Here is a 14,230-nt window from a genome sequence, read left to right as displayed (position 1 = left end):
GAGAGAGAGATCACAAGTAGGCAGAGATGCAGGCAGAAAGAGAAGGAAACAGGCTCCTCGCTGAGCAGAAAGCCTGATGCGGGGTTCGATCCCAGGACCCTGAGATCATGACCTGAACCAAGGCAGAGGCTTTAACCCACTCAGCCACCCAGGCGCCCCTGGAAATTATTTTCAATACAATTTTATTAATAACCATAAAATGAAAACAATGCTATTTAATTTTTCTATTACCTTTTTCTCCTTCCCCAAGAATAATATGTCCATTTAAGAATCATAGAGATTCTATTAGTTTAGCATATATTTTTAAGTTTTAAGATAGCTAGTAAAAACTGAAAAACAAATATATGGCATTGAGATTCTAACTTATCATTGTTTATTTGAATTCCTCAAAGAAGAAAGGGAAAAAAAGGAATATATTGTTAGGAATAATACTATATTGTAATATTGGCAGGAATCATTTAAGAATAAATGGTTGAAGGATTCTACTTTTGGCTAAGTTGGAGTAACAGGGTCTACATAATCTCCTTCCTGAAACAACCAACAACCCAAAAAGAGAACCAGAAGTTAACTATATATTCCTATATTCATTCATTCCACATGCATATTGAACACGTACTATGTGCCAGAGATTGAGGTAGGAATGGAATGTATGGCAATGAGCCAAGCAAAAGTGTTGCTGTTATCAAGTTTGAAATCTAGTGAGGGAGACAGAGAGCAAATAAACACTTCTTATGAAACAAACAGGGGCTACCAAGGCTCCTTATGGTCCTTGCCTAAACAGACAGATAGATAAGCTACCCTTATATTACCTAGAGTACGTGTGTAATATATTCTATATATCATTCTATTCCTTTTCTTAAAAACCTGTAAACTATGTAGTTATGTCTCTAATAGCCTTATATGTCATTAAATACAATCACATTTCTCTGTGACCTCTTTCCACCTACAAAAATTCACTGATGCAACCCATTTGGTGGCAGCAATTCAATTTGCTTTTGTTTCAGAAATGACAGACTGAAGCGCAGATTGAACTTGAGTGAACTCTATTAAAGGTATTGTATCAATTTAAAATCTAAAGCACTAAATTTGAGAAAGACATTTATATGTTCAGCTATAAAAATTCTCATGTCCTTCATACTCTGTAAACTCTGCTTTAAACTTCATTTTACCCCCGTAGAGAAATTCCAAACAAATTTATTCTGGTTTTTCTTTCTTCCCATTAAATATAATTCTTTTTTGCTGGATACAAGGTTTCTAAAATTCTCCGAAAGGAGCAATGAGTACATTAAAATTGTGATATGAAAAAAAATCATTATTATATAAATAAAGCTATGAAAACCCTGACAATTGTTTCACTTAGGGCGAGGGCCTTCAGTTTGACATAATGTGTACAATGAGATCAAAATTATCTCTTAATTATAACCAAAGGAAGTGAGAATAGATTTCAGGCTTGGGGAAGGGCTGTTGAAGGGATAATAGACTTTTGATGTCTGTCTTGTCACAGTAGCACAATAGCTAATTCCTGTGACTCCTGACCTTTTAGTGTCTCCTAACCAAGTATTGACATTAATCTACTGCTTATCTGTCACCCACCACATTGTATAGTTCCAGTCTCTGTTTTCAATTATCAGTCATTAGAGAAGGCACTGAGCAATTTCAGAAGAAAACTCTCTAAACCTTTGACCTGTTTTTGTCAGATAACCACAAGCATTCACTGTAGATAAACTATCATAGCGTTGTAGTCAAGATGTAAAGGAAGGTTCTTTGCCATATCCAACTTACTATAACCTCTGTCACCTTCGGATGGCTAAAAATCAACTGTTTTATTTTACTGATAGAACAGAAGAATTCACGAGGTCATTCAGTGAAATCTGGTGAGATTAGAATGGTTGACCTCTAGCTGCCAGGCAATCTATAAAACCCACAGATTTTTCTACTAAAGAAAACACAAGAACTAAATATTTACCAAGAGGTGATTATCAGACAGCTGTGCTTTTCTGTTGAGTTCTTATAGACAAACACAAACTTTTCTCAAATATTTGTACACAGCGTGATGGAAATCCATTATTTATATACTAAATATACACACTCATCATTAAATAATCACTCTTATTACACAAAGTGAATTAGACAGGTATTCTGTATTTACCCTAAATAGTTTTTGAAGTTAAATATTAATATTCAATCCACAAAAGATGAACATTTATTTTAAATTCCAACTCATAATTTCTTGTATAAAAAACTTCTTATAAAAACAATAACAAAATGTTTCCTGTGCTTTATGATGCATTGTTGTCCTCAGGGGGAAAAAATAACTAAGTGACTCTCAGACTCCCTTAAAAGAGAGGTGTCAGAATCAGTAAATTTGATTAGATTATGGGTAATATGTGAATGTCAAAATATGTACAATGTGTTTTCTACTTTACACATGTGAAATAGCCAAGCAAGGTATCAAGTAAATACAATTGTTTTCTATCCACTCTTGTAAAAATCTAGCTCTAGCCTGAAAGTTTTTAACTCCACTATAATGAATTTTAAAAACCCATAATATTAATCCCCTTTATTAAGATACCTATATTCCAGATACAGTGACATTTTGATAATCAAAAAGGCTGTGTTTTTTAGGACAGGTAGCAAATTTTCTATACTTAAATTTTATCTACCATTTCCCCATATACAAAGTTCTGTTTGGCACTTATGCAGGAATATAAAGATAAGAAACAAAACAAGAAAACAACGATATTTCTCTAAAATGTCTTACCCATGGGTGACATAATAATTACAATGAAAGTGGCAAGTATAGCTACCACTTTTTGAGAACGTGCTGTGTTCTGGACACTTACACTAAGACTCTCTGAAATATCATTTAACCTTTACCACACACTGGAGTAGACCATTTTATTATCTATCTCCATTTTAAAGATGGATAAATAAAGGCATAGGGATGTTGAATCACTTTCCTAATATCACACTCTTTACTAAGTTTGGTAAATCTAACTCTAGCCTGAAAGTTTTTAACTCCACTATAATGAATTTTAAAAACCCATAATTCAAGGTTTTCTTACTTCAAATCCAGCACAATTAATTATGTCATGTCCATTATCTAAAGGGAGGTACAGGAAAAAGTGTTATGGGGTCCTCAGCAGGAGAAATTATCATGGACAGAAATTTTCAAAGTAGTGTTTGTGGTATTAGAACTGGAGATTTTTTAAAAAGATTTTATTTATTAATTTGAGAGAGAGAAAGAGTATAAGTAGGGAGAGAAGCAGACTCCCCACTGAGTAGGGAGCCAGACACAGGGCTCCATCCCAGGACCCTGGGATCATGACCTGAGTCAAGGTGCCCTTGACTGCCTGCCTACTTGTGATCTCTCTCTGTCAAATAAATAAATAAAATCTTTAAAAAAAAAAAAAAAAAGGTGCCCTGGAACTGGGGATGTGAAGTAAAGTTGGATTTGAAGTTCTGAAAATGGGGAAAGCCTCTTAGAGAATAGGGTCAAGAAAACCATCAACTTAGGACAGGGAGAGGATTATTAAGGCATCATTAACTCTCCCAACTTTCTTTCAAAATTGAGTGTTGACTATATACTAGCCTGTGATATCGATTATAAAAATATAAGTTCCTGTCTTTAATTATTAGAAGACATAATGCACCCAAAGGGATGGGAAGAGTGGAAAATACTGATCCGTTCTCAGGAAACTGTTACTATTCCTCAGATCCCACTGCTGACCTCTTAGACTCCATATTGTGCAATGACAATGAACTATTTATTATTCACAACTTTGGCTATGGCCTTCAAATCTCTTTCCATTGAAATGAACCCTTTACTTGATGAAACTTCTTTGAGACCAAGCTCAAAATGATCTCCTCCTGCAGCCTCCTACATACAATGTGTTGTTCTTTACGTTTTTATACTGCCTTATATTACACACATCCCCCGTAGCCTCAACACAATTGTATCAAAATTGTACTTTTCCGTGTCTTTCTTTCTCATCCTGACCTCCTATCTCTTTTCTTCTTAGATCGCCTTAGCTCTTAGGATTTGGCCCATAGCAGTTATCCAATAAATATTTTGGGATTGAATAAAATGGAAAAGTAGCCCAGTAGCTATTTTTAGGATAACTAAGATGAGTATATGTGGAAGACAAGAAAAAGAAAAGCAGTCTTCTGACAGCCAGGGGATGGACTGCATCCAATAAGAGAGAAGGGGAAAAAAAATTGAAATATATTAATTTTATCAAATAAAAATGACTTAACATTGCTATTATAGTTTATTATTATACAATATATCCATTTTCATGCCAATGCTTAATCTGTAAAGCTATCATTATAGTAATCTAGATAACTACTGAGGGCTGAGTGCTGGGTTCCTCCAGTCTGAGGGCAAGTAGAACACACATCATTTTTTTAAAAAGATTTTATTTTTTATTTGACAGAGAGAGATCACAAGTAGGCAGAGAGGCAGGCAGAGAGAGAGAGAGGGAAGCAGGCTCCCTGCTGAGCAGAGAGCCCCATGCGGGACTCGATTCCAGGACCCTGAGATCATGACCTGAGCGAAAGGCAGTGGCTTAACCCACTGAGCCACCCAGGTGCCCTGAACACACATCATCTTTACCCCAGTTCCAAGCTCTCTTTGTACAAGATTGAATTGTGTTCCTAAGTCACTTATGTTTTTTAAAGCAAAATAACATTTAGATATTGGATGCTTAATTAAATTTTACAAATTTCAAAATTACATGTATTCAAAATTGATTCAGGAAACCAATTTGTTTAGCCATTTCATTAAAATATTTAAAGTATTTAGCCATCTCACCTTTGTTTTGAGATTTCCTTCTCTATAAAACTGAATTCAGGAAGCATTTATGAAAACAAGTAAAAGCATTTTAACTACAGAACATGTGAAAGCCAATTGAATTGTTCTTTGAAACAATAAGTTCAGGGAGATAGTTTTCTCTCCTTCAGGTCAAACCTGACTGTGATGTTAAGAGGCTCTTAGGGTTTTTGGAATCTGGAGTTTACCACACTCTCTGGAATGGTTATCCCTTCAAAGGAGCATGTGTGTGTGAGCTCACCAATCAATGAATACACCATTCTAGGACCAGTTTATGTTTCTCACTGGACTAGTCTGTGAAGGATGTCTTGTGAAGTGATACTTCTGGGTAGTCACATGTTATCTTTGCCTTTTTTCCTCCTTTTACTTTAAAATGCAACGCAGATAAGTAATAATTCTATGAGTAATCGCTTAATGATTTTTTGCACTCAGCAGCAAACCATGATCTGTACTCTTTCAACAGCTGGCAAGGCTCCTGGGAGGACACTATCTTTGCCCTGCAGCTACTGATTCTATTTGTGTCTTCCGTGTTATAGCCCTTGTGTGGGAGATTGAGACTGATTGCCCACGAATGCATCTCTTGAAGAGGGCAGATAAATCACTACAGAGATAAAACTACAATCCTCTGGCAATTAATTCTACTCTTCAGATATGGTAGACATGAAAATCTTTAATCGGAACATTTCCATCCAATCTCTACTAATGATAAAGACATTCAGAGAGGTGTCTGTTTGGGAGTGAGAGGGACTGCAATCAGTCATGAACTTCTGTTAAGTCATACCTCAGCAATAAAAGGGTCCCGTGTCTGTCTTTAAACACGAGAGGCTTAATCTTTGCGAAACGTTGGCGATTTAAAGCATTTAGAATGTAGTTTGGTGCTTCTGTTTCTTTTAACTGTTTCGTTGTACTGTCAGCCCATGAATCATAGAATGTGAATCTTTTGATTCACATTTTACCTCTTGGATGCTTTGATGTGGCCACTTTTTAGAACCAAATAATAATAATAAATTCTTGGTTCTGTCAGCATAGGGGAGCTTCTGGTTGCTCCAGGCAGTTCACGTAGATGCAAGTGTTTGGAATAGAAGACAACCTGCTTCCTAGAAGAGAATATTCACCACCATTGCTGTGATTGTGTTTTGAATGGTGAACTATCAATTTTGCTGAATTTTTGGTGGTTTCTCTGAGTCTGCATATATATATATATATATATATATATATATGCAGGAAAGCAACTGCTTTTAATTTTTGCAGAACACACTATTGACAGCCATCCTGTCACATTAAGTAAACAATCCTATGTTGGGAGATTTATTTAAATTTTACGGTGACATTCATTGGCGTACACCTAGCAATCTTCCAAACAAGCATGCATCCTAACTGGCAGTGGGAGAAGAGTGGGTGGCACTCGTATACTACTCTATGACGATTAGCAAAACATGGCCTATCGACCTTGTTAGATATGTAGGCAGATATGAAAATAGCAGTCTGGGCAGGTCCCTGTGTTCTCTTTTTAAATGCAATTTTCATAAGTGAATCGATCGATACAGATGTGCATTTTTAATCTACTTATGTGTGTTCCCAAACTCTCCTTTCCACTTCCCAGCAGAGAAAGGGCATCTGTGGTATGGGATAAAGGAAGGGTCTTCACTACAGAAAAGGGTCAACCTCCTGACCTGTGTAATTCTATCCCCTTGACCAATCTGGATCTGCTTTCAATGAGCAAAACCTCCTGCCTTCGTTTCTGTTTTTTTGTTTGTTTCTTGTTTGTCCAGTGATTAAGAGAGTCTTTTCTAGAACACAATAGAAATGTAATTATGATTTTATGGAGTGACATATTTTCACCTGGCAATACAGATTTTATTAGAAATGATAAAAATGATTGAGGAATCTTATGGCAGTTAGTGGGTTTAACAAATTCAACTTAAAGAGTGATTTGAGAGAACCAAATAGTTAATACAATATGAATTAAAAAAACAAAAATTGTATGTTTCTTATTTTTTTCTTGTTTATTTGTTTGTCTTTTAAGCTTCCCAAGTCATTTATAACTGCAGTGGGTTATAATACACTGCATATATGGTGAAACCATGCTTAATATGTACTCAAATCATCAGATATAAACACAGCAGGGATATCACCTATAAAAAGCTTACACTTAAATATATAAAACATGTCTGTATGTGCTTTTTCATCTATATTGGGAAGGTAGTTTTGGTAATAGGTCTGGTGAAGAAAATATCGGAATATAGAAAGATCCAGTTGGTCAGTTACATTTATTTTTAAATATGTTTGTAGTGAAAGGGTGATCTTGCATACTAATACAGATGTTACATAATATTAATTCACATTATAATTACAATAACATGCTTATTCATAAAAATTTCCTTAGAAAAGAAATTGCATCAATATTAAATAAGTGACTATAACATGACATTTACTACAATAAAGATTGGAGGGACTGAGTTCTAGAAGAATGAGCAGAATCCAGAACGTATGACATCTTCTGTAGAGTAGGAGCAACATAGAGGAAAATGAAAGCTTCAAAAGATCAACTTTGCTGAGTGAGAATGAGATAAAACAAACAAAACTACATCCAAGAAAAACAAACAGTGTTATGTTGTTGAGGACTTGGGAACTGAATTTTTTTTTTTATTTTATTTGTTTATTTGACACAGAGAGAGAGAGTGAAAGAGCACACAAGGAGGGGGAGCAGTAGAGGGAGAGGGAGCAGCAGGCTCCCCATTGAGCAGGGAGCCTGATGTGGGGCTCCATCCCAGGACCCTGGGATCATGACCTAAGCTGAAAGCAGATGCTTAACTGACTGAGTCACCCAGGCACCCTGGGAATTGAATTCTTGACTGTGGAATGAAATTTGTTCTCTCCCAATTATTCATAGTGGGCTTTTGGGCAAGTTATAGAAACTTAGAGACATAAGAAAGGTCTGAGATTAGATGAAGCATGTGCCAAACAAATGAGAGTTAGAGAAATTATTATGCCTTTCCTTGATAGGTAATGTGGCAGGACGGCACTTTGTGAAGAGACAAAATCAGATTTTCATCCAGTTATCCAGTCTTTGGTTCAGTATTTCTTAGACTTCTTTGGGTCAAGTGTTGTTTGTATTAGATGCTAATTAACCATTATTGATCAAGCCCTTATTCTCCACCTTTTTGCATACTGCTTGAGAAACATTGTATAAATATACTAGCTATGAACTAGTCTCTAAGTACAGAACAGTAGGATATCATTACGTAGGTGGTATGGACATTGAGCAAAGATTTATAATAAGCTTTAGAAGACAGACATCTGTTACCACCTAGCTGTCATCACCCAATTTCTTATTCTTAAATTAGGGGTATTAATATTTGACACCTCCCTAGCTTTGCTCTTTGAGGTAACTGAGATTACCTTGTGAATATTGGTGAGCATCATTAGGAGTGCATGGCTATATAAATACACATTTTATTCCATTATTCACTCCAACATGTCCCATGAAATTTACTAGTGCAATTATAATTCAAAGCAATAGGATATAGGAATTTGATTCACTAGACAAATCTGCACTGCAACTTTATTTTGTGTGGTATATTTAATATAGAATTTTATTAAACTCTTTGAAAATTTGCCCCCTTAAGGGGTTAGGTTAAATAGCCTGGATTAGAAAACTGAAATTTTAGAATAACAGCTGAAATTCTAGCTTTCCACCTTATTATACTAACATCTCACAGGGGATTCCAGAACAGTAGATGACTTTACATAATATGAATTCAGTACTTATTTGCATTATGCAGGTGCATGCTTTAGATTGGATCCTAACAAGCTCATGTCTCAGGCTTTATTTTGAGGACTGTAAGTTTGGGTTTTTTTTGGGGGAGGGGGTGTCTAAATTTCAAATATAAAATTGATAATGAAAAATCACACAGCAACTGTTATTTAGAATTTTAAATATTGATTTTCAGAACAGAAAAATGTATTTTTGATGGCTGGTTGGTGCATTTATGAAAAAATATGCAACTCCTCAAGCAGAGTCTGGAACAGGGCAATCTAGTCAAACACATAAACGTTTCTCCAGCAAAGTAATAAATATTTATATAAAGTATAAATAGAGACTTTAAGTTGCCTCAGATCAGCTAATTTCCAGTTCTTCTGCCAAATTAACTTGAAGCCAAATATTCATTTTTCAGAGCTTTTTGAATTTTCGGCTTGTGTATCTGGGATTTCAGATTTCATTCCTTGGTGGCCTCAAATGCTTCATTCATATTCTTGGGTATTTATTCTGTCTCTTCAGTTACTCATCTTCAATGTGAAGATAATAGTAGAACCTACCTCACTGGTTGTTACAAAGTATAATATGTTACTCTTAATACAATGCTTAAAACAGGACCAGAATATAATGAGGGCTATTTAAATTCTGTTTTATAATATCATCTACTTCATTCAAATCAGGATCAGAAAAGAACAGGTTTGCAGTGGATTAAATTCAGTCCACTGTAAACAAAAGCTGTGTCAAGTTTTAACACGACAAGTTTTAAGGCACTTTGCATTAGTAGATACCCAGTTTACAGGCATTTTCTACCCTTGCACTTTCCCTTTCACACAGCCGAGTTGGGAGAATGGGCAAACAGAGCCATGGGAGAGGTGTTCGTACCAGTGCCTTCTATTGACAATAGAAGTTTAGACAGAAAAGAGGCTTAAATTATGGACTAAAAAGCATCCTAAAAATGAGATTATCTTCCTTATTTAGGGAAAAGTTGATGGATGATCTCTCTGGGAGTAGACCTCTCTTAGGACCAAGATAGTGATATTAAAAAAAAAAAAAAAAATGACTCATATGAGGTGATGTCAGCCAGAGAGCCCAAGAGCACCATCCTTGCCAAGCTCCCAGGACAAAGTGCCCCCAGACGTAGCTTATATTTTTTTTTGCTGGCTTAGTTATGGGAGGTAGAGATGGAAATGAGTTCCTTGCTCTCCTAAACAACCTCCTACTCCTGGGGAAAATAAACTGAAGACTTTTTTTGAAGTATATAAGGCAACAAATCATGCATTTCTTTGTCACGAGCTTCCTCACAGACATGGAACCCATCTGGCTGAGGAACACAGAGTTCTAGCATCCTTGGCTTCCACAGTCATTCCTGGATGGTCATGACCCTCTTCTCTCTTCCTTAATATTAATCTTTCCCCTAGTTTAAGACCCCAGGTTTCAGATATTTATAGCAGTGTTGATATGATTTTAATGAACCCTCTCAAGATATTTTCATATTTTCATGCAATTTTTTCAACTTGTGAATTCATTTATTGAACTTAAAATTTTGATCTTCTTGTAACAAATTTTTGGCAATGAAACATCACTGAGAACGTGCACAAGTGCTATTACAGGCTGTAATTATGAGATACCTTGTGCAAAGTGCTTTGCAGTGAGACTTTTGTGATCCTGTCTTACAGTATCCTAGGCAATGGAGATTTTGAGAAAGCTACCAATATTGAGAAACATAACTCCATCAAATGATAGTGCAGTACTAAAAAAAAATGAGTCCTTTGAATAGGTAATTCCTTAAGAAGGCGTTTGGTGCCCAATGGCTATAGACTGTATGAAATGACACTCTATTTTACAAAGCCAGGTTATATAATAATATGCCTGACACTTACTGTCCTGAATTCTTCAACATTCCATCATGTTCCCAAGAGGAAAAGTTCTCTGACTTCATTTAGCAGGAAGGTTATTGAAGGGGGAAAATATGTTTCCCTGTATTTTGAGTAAGAACAGACAGATGTCTTTGGATGGCTTTATGCTGCACCATGGATAAGGAGGTTGTACTAAACAATCTATAAGAAGTAATAAAAGTGCTATTTTTTAAAATAAAAGAACATTTTATTTGCTAAAAGGAGAAAAAAAATTTCTGGGGAAGGCATTTTCGGAATACTCTTTCTTGTGAACATGAATTTGTTTTATTTACTTGACCTTTATAATGTCATAAACATGGTCCTTATGTGCCTGCAGTTTCTCATTCCTTCCTATTTTCCTCCCTCAGGTGTGCTAAATCTCATCCCTGACTTCACCTGGATCCCTGGGGGTTTCTATAACTTATTTCTAATTCCTGTATGAACCCTTCTGTGTTCTGGTACCTGATACATGTTAGTAATCATTTTACAACCTTTGCTTTTAAAAATATTTTTGGATAGCCTTTCTATTTAAGATCCAGGAATTCGTATGAAACCACAGAGGTTATATTGCTTCTGAACTAAAGGTTGTTGGCTTGTGGAATTTCCTTCCACTGGAAACATGTATGGGTCTGTGGCTCTAGTGTTTTTCCAGTATTATAATATCCTACTTGTTTGTTTTCATTTTCAAAGCTGGAGCATTTACTATTAATTTCCATATTTTATAAAGGACTAACTTTTTTCCTTCCCTTTTTTTTTTTCCTTCTTCAGTTGAAAGAGACAAAGATTTTTCTCACCAGCGAAGGCATTACAAAGAATTCCGGTTTGATCTGACTCAAATTCCTCATGGGGAAGCAGTCACAGCGGCTGAATTCCGAATATACAAGGACCAGAGCAATAGTCGATTTGAAAATGAAACAATTAAGATTAGCATATATCAAATCATCAAGGAATACACCAATAGGTAATGACTTTATATCTAACTTACTATGCAAACAAAGGCTAATTGTAGTAAAAATCACTGACAATCCATGTGACCTATCAAATCATCTTTTCTTTGGATGTAAAGACGTTGAAAGCCAGGTATAGACACATTGAAAGTAAGAGTGATTGATCTGAAATATGCCTTCCACATTACCTAGCTATTCCTTTCTCTTGACACCAATCTGTATACTAGATGGTCTCTTCCCAGGCCCCTTGTTTCATTTTGTAAATGAGAAAACTTCCATTTTAGTATGCACACATAAAATCGATAATTAGAATGATTTAAATAGCTTGGTGTTTTGTAAGTTAGAGAAGAATAGCTTTATTGCTCCCTGGCATGAATGTAAATTGCCTGTGTGTATATATGTGTATTTTGATATAAGGCATTACATTTGTAGCAGGTTCTGACCATTAACATTTATGTCTTCTGTCTGTAAAATGCTTAATTCAAAATGGAGCAAAAATGAACAGATAACCTGAAATACTAAATATATGGAAACTTCAGTTGATAATTACCGCAAATGAACTGTCAAACAGAAGAGTTGAAAAGAAAGCTTAGTAGAGTTCTCTGACCTTTTCCCCAGTGAAGAAGTCTCTTGGGTAACACCTTTATAGGTGATAAGCTACCTTTGTTGGACAGCTCTTCTGTTATCGTTGTTGTTGTTTATTTAACTCTTTTTTTTTTTTTGAAAGATTTTATTTATTTATTTGACAGGCAGAGATCACAAGCAAGCAGAGAGGCAGGCAGAGAGAGGGGTGGGGGCAGCTTCCCTGCTGAGCAGAAAGCCTGATGCAGGGCTGTATCCCAGGACCCTGGGATCATGACCTGAGCAGAATGCAGAGGCTTTAACCCAGCCGCCCAGGCGCCCCTGTTTGTTTTTTTTTTTTTAACTCTTAATTGATATGTCATATTCAGGTGAAATCTTTCTCCCATAGCTTGCAATCATTAGATCTAGATCTATCCTTTGGTGAAATGGTATGTCATTCTTTGATGAGATAGATATTTAAAGACAGCTATCTTTTCCCCTCCAGTGCTCCTCCCTCTCCTTGTTGAATATTTCTAGTCCCCGATGTTAAGATTTTTCTTGGTCTTTGAGAATGCCAGAGTTCCCAGTGGGTGCTCAATGGGACAATAGCCTCTCATAATGCTCAATGAAGAAAAAAGAATAAAAAGCTACTGAGATCAAATCTATTTGAAAATCCTACCTGTTAAACCATTCTCTAGGAAGTTCACAATGCACATCAGAATATTAAATTCTTAGGGGAACCTGGGTGGCTCAGTCATTAAGCTTCTGTCTTCGGTTCAGGACATGATCCCAGGGTCCTGGGATCAAGTCCCACATCAGACTCCCTGCTCAGCGGGGGGGCCTGCTTCTCCCTCTCCCACTCCTTTTGCTTGTGTTCCCTCTCACTGTGTTTCTCTCTCTCTGATAAATAAATAAAATTTTAAAAAAAAAAAGAATATTAAATTCTTAGAAAAGGTTTAGAGTAAAGAAACCTAGTCTTCCTCAAAATTATTTGACTATGAAATCTTTTTCTTTGGGTATATAATACTTAAAACCCATGAAACACTGTTTCAGCCAGACAGACTTTAATAAGTGCTGATCTTACTTGAAGAGCAGTAATTCCAAGGTAGATAAATCTTGTGTTCGTTTCTTAGCTCAAACATTTACTAGCTATTTGTCTATGGGTGGATTTTTGTTTAAATCTCAGTCCAGTGGTTTCATTTGTAAAATAAGTATACTAAATTTGCAGCGGTGGTCGTTGTTTTTGTCAGAGACAGAGCCTGGCATACCACATTGTTTTTTTAATACTAAATAATGATGGTGTCTTTAAAAATTAAGTGATGAGAGGGGGTGCCTGTGTGGCTCAGTCTGTTGAGCATCTATCTGCCTTCGGGTCCTGGGAACCTATGTAGTTGGGTTCTTAGATAGGAGTCTGCTTCTCCCTCTCCTTCTGCCCCTCCCCCTGCTTATGCTCTCTCTCTCTCAAATAAAAAGTTAAAAAAATAAGATTAAGTGATGATAAGGCACCTGGGTGGTTCCCTTGGTTAAGTGTCTGCCTTCAGCTCATGTCATTATCCCAGAGTCCAGGGATCCAGCCCTAAATAAAATATTATTTATTTAATAAAAATAATTCTTTTTAATAATAAAAATAATAATATATAAAAATAAAAATAATAAATAATAAAACAAAATAAATAAATAAAATAAAAATTAAAAATTTAAATAAAATAAATAAAATAAAAAAATAAAATAAAAAATAAAAATAATTATATATTATTTATTTAATAAAAATAAACTTTTATTTAAGTCTATTGTTGTATATGTTCAGGATATTATTTTTTAAAAATATTTAATTTATTTATTTGACAGACAGAGATCACAAGTAGGCAGAGGCAGGCAGAGAGAGAGAGAGGAGGAAGCAGGCTCCCCGCTGAGCAGAGAGCCCGATGCAGGGCTCCATCCCAGGATCCTGGGATTATGACCTGAGCCGAAGGCAGAGGCTTTAACCCACTGAGCCACCCAGGTGCCCCAGGATTTTTTTTTTTTTAAGATTTTTTTTATTTGGGGGCGCCTGGGTAGCTCAGTGGGTTAAGCCTCTGCCTTCGGCTCAGGTCGTGATCTCAGGGTCCTGGGATCGAGCCCCACATCGGGCTCTCTGTTCAGTGGGGAGCCTGCTTCCCCCTCTTACTCTGCTGCCTCTCTGCCTACTTGTGGTCTCTCTTTCTCTCTGTCCAATAAAAATAAATAAAATCTTAAA

General features: G+C 35.9%; 1 protein-coding gene across 2 annotated transcripts in view; it reads left to right on the top strand.

Moving 5' to 3' along the window:
* The window catches only part of BMP5 (bone morphogenetic protein 5), a 115,677-nt gene that overhangs the window by 46,037 nt on the left and 55,410 nt on the right, over positions 1–14,230 (top strand). For both annotated transcript variants that reach the window (XM_059178289.1, XM_059178291.1), the window contains exon 2: positions 11,255–11,447. In XM_059178289.1, the coding sequence (XP_059034272.1) occupies positions 11,255–11,447 (193 nt within the window). The remainder of the gene's footprint in view (positions 1–11,254; positions 11,448–14,230) is intronic.

The sequence above is a fragment of the Mustela lutreola genome, chromosome 6 (assembly GCF_030435805.1).
Source record: "Mustela lutreola isolate mMusLut2 chromosome 6, mMusLut2.pri, whole genome shotgun sequence".
Taxonomy (NCBI): domain Eukaryota; kingdom Metazoa; phylum Chordata; class Mammalia; order Carnivora; family Mustelidae; genus Mustela; species Mustela lutreola.
Note: the sequence above shows the minus strand (reverse complement) of the source record. Positions and strands in the feature narration are given on the sequence as shown.